General features: G+C 37.4%; 1 protein-coding gene across 1 annotated transcript in view; it reads left to right on the top strand.

Annotated features, from left to right (window-relative positions):
* The first annotated feature begins 206 nt into the window (after positions 1–206).
* Positions 207–10,730, top strand: part of LOC122796490 (mammalian ependymin-related protein 1-like) — a 48,237-nt gene continuing 37,713 nt past the window's right edge. Inside the window, exons 1-2 of the mRNA XM_044065014.1 lie at positions 207–623; positions 7,908–8,116. Coding sequence (XP_043920949.1) covers positions 376–623; positions 7,908–8,116 — 457 coding nt within the window. The 5' untranslated portion in view covers positions 207–375. The remainder of the gene's footprint in view (positions 624–7,907; positions 8,117–10,730) is intronic.

Below are 10,730 nucleotides of genomic sequence, written 5' to 3' on the forward strand. Positions count from 1 at the left end.
CAAAACACATTTTAAGGGGAAAAAAACAGACCAATATATGAGGCAAAAATCTGGACAGTTAAGAGGTATGCGGTGTGAGTTAGAATGATGGGCTGCTTGCATACCCCATCCGTACACGACTGTAAGTACAGCACAGTTTACTTAACAAATAATAATGCTGAGTCAGGAAAATACGCGTTAAAAGGCCGTACATCGTATTCACTGTATACGTAGCACCTAAGTAGAAACCATTTGCGACCCTACTTTTCCCAGCACTCTTTACAAACGTTTCACTTAGCTTTGTAAAATTCACGAGCAAGCGCATTGCGGTTAAACATTGAATACATAACTGTGTTGTCAATGTAATTGTTACGCATATTTAAATTTGACATCAGAATGGCATCTTCTGTTTTTTCAAAGGTTATTCTGCTGTGTTCCTTCGCAGTCGGATTCCAGCTAGTACGTCCGGGCAATATATTTCCTCTTAACCCAACTCCTTGCTTGGCCCCAACAGAATGGGAAGGTCGGGCAGTCGAATACGACCACAGCACGGGCAGGAATAAACGGGTACTTATTACTTACGACAGTCCAAATCAGCGTATCAGAGTTTTTGAAGAGAGAAAGGGCCATTTTCCTTGCAAAAAGTAAGTTTTGAGAATATCGTTTTCAGCATCAGTCTGCTTCAGTTTTACACTTGATATGTCTGCGTGTATTTTATCTTGCAGAAATACCATTTTTGCTAAATTGTCAGTACTATATTATGTAGGATTAGAATACGATTATGACATGTTTAAGTCCCACTCAGTCTGAAAATCACTCCATTTGTGAGCCCCTCCATCGCTTATTGAAATGCTTATGCATTTATGTGACATCGGTAGCTGATGTTGAGGGTCTGGCTTGATTTATATTTGTTTGCTTGAACAGCAAGTCAGCACCAGAGTAGGTAGGTGTCTTTTTGGGCATACGCTCTGGACTTTTAACATTAGTATGTAATTTTATTATTTTCCTTTAGAAAAAAAGTGGTCCGAAACCCACTAGTAGGGAGTGCCTGCAGTCCTGACTACTACATATAGACGCACTTTTTAATTTGTGTGGTCCCTCCCGTCATTTTTTTTGTAGCTTCATCTGCCTGCAGTTTGGTACATTTGCTTTCATTACATTTGTTTTATATAAAGGGAACGTATGTATTTGATCTGCTGCAGCCTTTTTATGTCCATTCCCCTTGCATTACTGTCTCTGCCTCGCAGGGGAGCCTGCAGGATTTTTTGCAGGGGGGTGCAAACCTAGAACCCCCCTCCCACGCAGCCATTCCAGTGTCCCATTATTAGGCTATTTCTCCCCATTTGCAGTAAACTGTGTTCAAAACTCTTGTGTATGTACTGTTTTATGCTTTACTTCTTAAAATGATTACAGATATTTGGATTTAGTTTACACATTTTTATTTCATATTTTATAGCACAAACACGGAGACATTTGCTAAACAAAGCAATAGTCTTACAATAAAAATCTACCTTTGAAACTGGCATTCACTGAAACAGCATTGAACCCCACATTCAAAGAAAATGCATCTGGCCAGTGGCAGATTTAAGTTTACCTTTTTGGGCTGTTTTCAAATAGCCACCTTGCACCCATTTTAGGATCATGCAACTGTTATTTAATACAGTCAGGAAGGGGAATCAATTATAATGTATAATAATTTAATTATATTCCTTGTATAATACAATACAACTTGTTAGAGTATGTTTCAAACTTATAGTTTTGAACATTTTGCCAGTAAGCAATGAAACAAAACATATGAAACAATAATGACAAACTGCCCATTTCAACCATTAAAGGCCACTCAAACGTCTCATACAATCCACCAATATCAGTCAATATGCACAATCTCTACAGAAGTAAAAGTCATCTGAATAAGTCCACTTTAAAGAGATCTGAAACTAATGAAGAGGCTGTTGCTAGAAAACAACTTTATATTTGAGTGTTTCATCTACAAATTCAGTGCTCCCCTTGAAGAATAAATTGCCTATGTTACATTAAAGAAATGGTAAGCCGCTATATTGCAGTAGGGGATGGGTGGCAAGCTGAAAAACAGGCTCATAGTTATTAGGCATCTCATCCAAAGGAGGACATACTCAGGTCTGCAGCACCCCATCCCCTTAAAATACAAATCCACGTGCTGTGGGATTAGAACTTATAGCCCTCTCTATCAAGATGCAAGTGTGCTACCTGCTGTACTACTAACACTGCTTTAACATTTTGTGCAACAATAATGATACCATTTGCTGAACAAAACAGTTGTACATTTTAAGCAGACGGCATGAGCAGCAGTAAACTTCTCTTCCCTTGAATCTCACAATTCCTTGAAAATGCACTTGCAAATTCCACCTGCTTACTCTAACTATGGCATTTCACAATCTCACACACACACACACCTCAACCTCTTAGTGCAAGAAATCTGGACAAAGCCTAAAATAAATGGGGACAGATTATAAATATTGCTTTCACAAACTTAGAAAATTTGCTAGAATAACACAATTTGTGTTGGTATGCTTTTTTTCTAAAGGATATGCCGTCTAAAACTCAAAGGTGTGTCATCATTTAGCAACTTCAATCCTTTTTAGGAGGAATGTTCCTTTGGCTTTTCCCGGTTAGGGGTCACCACAGTGGAACTCCGGTCCGCTAATGATTGGCAGTAGATTTTTTACGGGTGCCAAGGTGCCAGCTTGATGCCCAACCTTCAACGAAGGCACACCCATTCTACGCATGTCTTTCGAACGCCACTCGACTGAGGGGAGGAAATGCAGACTCTACACAGAAGGCGCTTCAGCCGAGAATCGAACGGGAGAACCTCTTGCTGTGAGGCAACAAAGGTACCGCTGCACCACCCTAGCTTATATTCATTTTTAGGAGGAATATGGGGCAAATATCTGGACATTATGCAAAAACCTGGACAGCCGACTGGTATGCAACCTCCCTCTTATACATACACCCACACTCACAAAGGTATCAGACTAGGGACACATTTAGGAAGTTGCTAGAATAACATGATTTGTGTTAGAAATAATAATAATAATAATAATTTTTAAAGCCCTACAATTGGTGACCATAAATTCTAGAGGAGGTGATAACATTAATCAACTGGCTTGTATTGAACTCAAATGGATATTTACTCTAAAAGCCCACATTAGTCCAGGTATTAATCAGTTTGTTTCAGTTAAACCAATATTAAATAACAGGAAGCTCTGAAGTCATTGACTATTCTATTTATTATTTTTTGATATTTTTTGCTATTTAAACAGATTTTGTTACTCACATTGAATGATTCAAAATTGATAGTTATTGCTATATATATAACATTATGAATATAAATTATAGATTTATTATATTAACACCCTGTTTATTATATTTGTATTTTATTTTCAACATTATTATATTTATTTTTTTCCCATCTTTGTTTTATATACATATATACATATATTTATACTAGGTGGTATTTTTATCATTCAATTTACTAATCTATTCATTCATTTATCTATTTATTTATTTTGAAGAACAATACAGAAATGTATAAATTTTAAACATTGTATTGATTATAGTATGATCATCGGGTGATATGATTAAGTATATCAATTTGCTTCTTCTGTTACTTGCTGTTTTTTGCTGTAAAAATGTGTTTTTTATTCCCATAGTGACCTCCTTAGTTCGTTTTTCATGATAGTTTCAGTTCTGTCATCTTATTTCACCAGTTACATATTAGACACCCTTTACAATTCCTGCATATTTAACTTGTTCAAGTCTTTTGTATCAAATAGTAGTGCATGATATATTGTTATTTCAGTTGCGCATGGCATATTGCTATTGTGCACTATAAGAAGTAATCAAAACCATGTTATGGAATGCTTAATATTCTTTAAATGTTCTTTTAAATGTTCTTTTAATCATATCTAACTTGAACTAAAACAGCTTTAAAACTTAATAGTTAATAAAAAAAATTTTAAATTAGTTTTTTAAATCAGTTTTTAAATTAATTGTTAAGGAATTATGATGAATTAAAAGATGCGCTTTACTACATTAGAGAATTGCATCAGTTGTCGACCGAATTAGAAATAAGTAAGCAGCAATACTGTGTTTTGAACTGACATACAGAAACGCATTGTTTACCTGTCAGCACCATTCCACTATCTTATGTATTGTTAACATAAGTTACAGATATCTTTTAGAATCATGTGGTAATCAAAGCATACTTCTTTATTAAATATTGGAGATTCGATGTCCCTAAAAAAAGTTATTTAAACATTAAACACATTGGATATGTGGTATGTTCGGAGAACCTTTAGTAGGTTAGGAACTTCAACATTTTCAGAATGTAATCACTTTAAGAGCTTGATTGCTTAATAAGTGTGTTAATTGATTTACTGCTTTTATTACGGTTTCATTTGCCCGCCAAAATTTTATATAAAAGATGTGTATTTTAATTGTATCTGAAGAAGCGTAGTTAACCTACGTGAAAGCGCTCATTCCTCGTTTCCAATAAAGATGTTTTAATCAGAAGACGGAGTTTTATCCTGTGGTGATTCCTTCTGTTCTTATCGTCATGATTTGTGTTAGAATGCATTTTCTGAAGGATCTGAAGTCTGAAACTCAAATGCATATCATTATTTAATAATTTAGTCTTTAGCTCATCCCAGTCATTTGTCAAAAACAGAATTTTTATGAGGAGCAGACCAAAAATATAAAGCACAAATTTGGCCATCCTGTGATAAGCTGTACAGTTGAGAGGTATGACACACATACATCCCCCTGCCTCCTTAGAAGGTGGATAGAAAAAGTTTTGCATTGGTATGCATTTTCTGAAAGATATGAGTCTAAAACTCAAATGTCTGCCATTATTTTCTGACTTCAATTCTCAGTGACTTGCCAGAAAAACACAATTTTATGAGAAACGAACCGAAAATATGAGGCAAAAATCTCGATAATTACGATGTATGAACCCACCCCTACTCACACTCCTACCGCCCACTTACTTGCACACACACACACCCCCCCTGCCTTTACCTCCCTACTTCTTACATGCATGTGTACGCACCCTTACCTTACCTACTTCTAAACATCCACACACCCCTATCTACATATATCTTACACACACCTACCTCTCACGTGTACATTCGTCCACAGTCCAAACTTCTTCTGGAATTCAAATTCTGCGTGGGAGTGGAAGATGAAGACTTGGACGCAAAGGGTGTTCTTGAAGAAGAAGAAGAACTCCCTAAAGTAAAAAAAAATTATTTAAAAGAAAATTAATCTTCTGGCCTGCCAGTTCTGGGGGGGGGGAGTGCAAGTGCACCCCCTTGCACCTGCCTGCAGGCTCCCTTGCAGCCTCTGTTTAATTTCTCTAAGTGCTACGGTTCTTGCCTACTTTGACGGGAACGGAAGCTCTCAACCTTCCAGCTCCATAATGAGGAACACTGCACCTCTCATAATGTGGAACAAATGGCAAAATATGGAACAGTTGCTAACAACTTTAACCATCTTGATGAGCTTCCTTGTTGAAGTTTGATGTTATACTTACTTAACGGGTATTTTCATGAATGAATATGATTCATTTCTATTTACCATGGATGTCCATTAGCAGTAACACTGAATGTGTGACAGACCCTTTCAATGTGGAATTTCGAGAAACATGAATTTTTTAAGACCCCAAATAAGGAATGCTCCTGGTAACAAGGTACACTGATGTACCCAGAATTGCCTATTTTTGCAGTTCCTAAGGGGTACTTTTATCAGTAGCATATTTAGATAATGTTTGAAGATCCTTTTTATTGAGCTAGTTGCTCCAACTACAAGTGAAACTGTGTGTCTTTATTCCACATTGCCCTAGTTTCTGCTTGCAAGTCCTGATGTTTTACAAATGTATGTCTTTCAGTTTGTAAGAAACTGTAGTCACTGGCTATAGCAATTTCATTTTGGTGTGGGAAATGCTAGAGCTCACAAGTCCACTCTACTTGACCCAATATACCCCTCTGTTTTTCCTCCCTCTCTAAAATGTCTGGATGCAGCAAAGTTTTTACATGACCCCCCCCCCCCCACTAAAAAAAATAATAAACTGCTAAACTGCTCCTTCTCCATCAGTAATTGTTCATTCTTGTCTGTTGTACTCAAACAAGAAAAGGGGCAGAATGTACAAAGTCTTTCATGTCCAATTTTAAACTCTCTAAGTTTGCAAGAGGTATGGGGAGTTGTAGTAAATTCACATTATTACATGGTAAAGCGTACCTCTGAGAATTAAAGATTGTAGCACAGGCCTTTAAAAATAATAGCAGAGTCGAGCATTTTTTTTTCCTCAGATGAGAAGATATGGCCATGCAGGAACCCACAGAGAGGCTGGATTACTAAGTATGATGGAAGGGGGAAGAGGAAAAGCAGGAAGTTCTTGCACATGCAAAACTCAACATTGCAGGTGCCCTCCAATTTTATGTATAAAATTAGTAAATCTAGGAGGGGCAGCAGCTCTAAGCCAGAGGGCACGAGTCCTAACATTACTTAAATCATAGTAGCTGAGTGGTATGTATTCTGAAATGTGCTTGTAGAAAGCATCTCAGATACAGTCTAGGGCTGTACCCAAATATTTTTATTTTAACTTCAAGCCTTCTATTGTTGCTTCCACCTCTTTTTATCATTCATTTGAAAACATGTACACATCTTCAGAATTTCAGCCGCTTTACCTACATCTGTTAAATTTTTGTATTAAGTAATTCTGAAAGTCTAATTGTAGTGTACATTTCTGGCCTCATTGTTTGGAAACATTTTAGTTATGTGCATATAGGAGTGATCGGTTACACCCTTGATGGCTCCTGTTTGTTATGGGTTTGTACCATCTATGCTACTTTGTTTGAAACTGTAAAGGCAGCTCCTCTTTTCAGTAAGTATTTAGGTAAAAGGATTTTATATCGGAGCAAGCTGATAAACTGGGACAGTGTAAGTGTTGTAGAAAATTAGATTGTTAGATTCCACCAGCAGTGTGATGTGGATGTGAGCAGTGGTTTCATGGACACGTTAAGAATATTGATGTAGCTGTTAACAGTGACTTCAGTGTCTTGTACGCAGAATGCAGGACTTTTTTTAAGGATTCTAGGAGATTTAGGTTAAGTCAGATGATGCAGAAAGGTGGCAGAGTTCTGGGTTAAGTCCAAAGTAGCAAACATTGTTATTGGGACACTAATTTGGATTATATAGCATTGTATTCTGGAACAATTTGGATGACATTCTCCTAAAGTTCACAGCCTTGAGGTGATAGATTAGTGATCACAAGTAAGGGAGACACTGATCATCTGTGCCTACACGTTTAGAAAATTGCAAAAGTTTGCACACAGCAATAGGGTAATTGCAGCTTACTTTTTTTCTTTTCATTTTGCTGAGGAATGTACATTGACATTTGATTTATAGTTTGCATAATCTTATCTAATGAATCAGCAACATATCACTGTTATGATTACAATGACCATTAAGATAGCTGTGGCTTAATTTTTTTTCAGCCATTTTGCTAGAATTTTTAAACTTGTCTTCAACAAGGTGTTGCACAGTTAGGATATTTATGGAGGACTGGCATATCATGTGAGCTATCAGAATTTCTGAGGTGGGTTCCTTTTATGGTTTTTCATGTGTTTTTTTTTTTTCAATCTTCTGACACTGGATCATTTGAGATGTCTGCACGTTACTGTGTTCATTGCTGGGTTTGAGTAGCCGGGCTGCAAGGTAGTTTTCAGTAGCTTTTCTGAAGTTTGAGAGGCTTAACTTTTGTGGTTATGTAATCAAGTTTGAGATGCAGTTTTTTGAAATGTATACTTTTTTGTAATGCACTAAAAGACTGTTCATGGCAGACATATTTGTGTAAAAAAAAATAAAAGTAAATATTTTGTCCCCCCCCTCAGGTTTTATGAATATATCTACCTTTACCAGGATGCAGTGCTGTTTCAAATTGAACAAAAGACTAACATATGTGCAAAACTCCCCTTAACTGATGCATGGGATCCTTATGATATACCAGCTAATAGTACCTATGAAGATCAGTATTATATCGGTGGGCCAGGGGATCAAATTCAAGTACAGGAGTGGTCTGACCGCAAACCTTCAAGAGCACGTAAGTTAAACAGAATATGTTTATATTTTTTTAAATTACAAATGTTGGGAAAGCTTAGTGCAAGGTGTTTAGCCTCCTAAACCCTACCATAATTCCTGTGATGCATTACTAAAACACTACAGTTGTTTTGCAGTATAAAAGTCTGTTCAAATGGTGAATGATTGCAGGTTATTTTGAGGAGAAAAACAGTGTTGTGGGCCTTTACCCCCTACACAAGTCATATCCATTTCACAAGATAAATGCCTTTGTGGCAGGCAAATCTTTGCATGCAAACCTCTGAAGTGTTGAGTATATAACAGAATCCAGGGATTTTTTCTGCAGGAGATGCAAGCCACCTGAAGGTGGGATGATTGTCACTGCTGAAGTGACACCTCAACCCCATGTGAAAAAATGGGGGGGGGGGGTTGTGGATGGATGGGTGAATTTAACAAAGCCAATAGAAGTTACCAAAAAATGGATCTACAGAATGTTGTGTGTAGCAGTGTATCACAGAAGGCATCTCTGTAAGTCTGATAATGCCACAGTAGTGTTCTCTATCAGCAGATGGAGGATCCTACACCTCCCCTACAGGGAAACCATACAAATTTGGGTATTGGCTTTGGAACTGTCTGTTTTTTGTTTCACATTTCTGATGAAACAACCTGGTATGTTGAACAGGCCCCTCCTGATACTCCACAAGAGGTCACAGTTACAGAGCAGCAGAGGTGATACTCAAAGTGGGGTACTCCATCTGTGGTATTTTTTTTAGTTTCAAAGGTGCATCTTTGAGTCCTCTTGGTGGCAAGAATCCATATGCATTAATATAGAATTTGCTTAAGGGTCTGCTGTACTCTTATCTGTGGTTTCTGCTGAGCTTGTTCTCGCAGCCAAAGTATCAAAGGTAGTATTGGTAGTACAGAACCAGTATTGTTACTGATTACTGACCCGGACAAACTTGGCTTCCCTTATTCCAGTTTTCATGTGGTCCCCATGTTTAGTTTTTGTTTTCAGATGCATTTGACTTTCTACTCTGAAAAGTAACATTGGGTCCTCTACTCTTGTAGCTGAGGGCATTTCCAGTTCCCACCTTTCAGCAAGTCTCGAGTTATCTGCAAGAGTGATCTTTCATTTCCTCATCAACTTTCCACAAAGAAGACTTGTATAAAAATGGACATTTTTCAGTTCTGTTTCCTACAACAGACACTGGCACCTTTTCCTCAGCCGTCCTTGTCCTTGCATACCTTTTAATGGTTTCTAATGCTTGCCTTCTTCAGTGTCCATCCGTCTTTCATGTTGTCAAGACTTAGTTTAAGCTTTGTAATGCATTTTCTCTATGGCACACTTCATTCTTTTTTGCTTAGCCTAGCCTTTTACTGAAAAAGTGCAACATTATTAAGTTAGTGTCAGTATATCTCAGTAATTTAATTTTTTTATCTTCTGTAACAGATGACTGTGGTAATCAGGTGGGCATGTACACAGACATGTTTCAGTTTAAGGAAGTTTTGTGTTGCTTCAGGTTCCCAGAAACTATCAAATTAGTGTGTTTACAGCTTATTTCTAAATGGAGGATAACTGCTGTCTTATTTAATATTTACTACACAAAATAGTAAATTTAGAAGATTTAGATACACAATGTCAAGATCACAGTATAATTGCATTTTGTTAGGCAATTGAGAAAAAGCAAAATTGTAAGATGTTTTGAAAAAGCAGTAGGAAAAAAGATTACATTTCAGGAATACTCTGTTAATGTGCAGAAGATTGAAAAGTGTGTGTGTGTGTGTGTGTGTGTGTGTGTGTGTGTGTGTGTGTGTGTAATTAGAGAGAGCTAGAGAGAGAGAGCGTTATAAATAAAAAAAATTATATAATATACACAGATGGAAGTATGTATGTATGTAGATACAGCTGGATATATATCTATATATAAATATGCTAAGAGTGTTTTGGAGGTGAAGTGTCAGAGTGATGTTTATGAAGGTGGAAATTGGTGGTATAATGATGAATGTTAGTGCATATGCTCCACAAGCTGGGTGCGATGGATGTGAGATAAAAATTGGAATGAGTTGGATGAAGTGATGATGACTGTACCCAAGGGTGAGAGACTGGTGATTGGAGCAGATTTCAATGGGCATGTTGGTGAATGGAACAGAGGGGATGAGGAAGTGATGGGGTAGGTATGGTGTTAAGCAAAAGAATGCAGAAGGTCAGATGGTAATGTATTTTGCAAAAAGAATGGACATGGCTGTGGTGAATACGTATTTTAACAAGAGGGAGGAGCATAGGATGAAATACAAAGAGTGGAGGAAGATGCACACAGGTGGATTATATCTTGTGCAGAAGGACCAGTCTGAAGGAGATTGGAGACTGTAAAGTGGTGGCAGGGGAAAGTGTGGTGAATACGTATTTTAACAAGAGGGAGGAGCATAGGATGAAATACAAAGAGTGGAGGAAGATGCACACAGGTGGATTATATCTTGTGCAGAAGGACCAGTCTGAAGGAGATTGGAGACTGTAAAGTGGTGGCAGGGGAAAGTGTAGTTAGGCAGCATAGGATGGTGGTTTGTAGGATTGACATTGGTGATCAAGAAGAGGCGGATGAGTGTGAGGGCAGCACCAAGAATCAAATGGTGGAAATTGA

Source organism: Protopterus annectens, chromosome 3.part0 (assembly GCF_019279795.1).
Source record: "Protopterus annectens isolate FY-2018-M chromosome 3.part0, PAN1.0, whole genome shotgun sequence".
NCBI classification, from domain to species: domain Eukaryota; kingdom Metazoa; phylum Chordata; order Ceratodontiformes; family Protopteridae; genus Protopterus; species Protopterus annectens.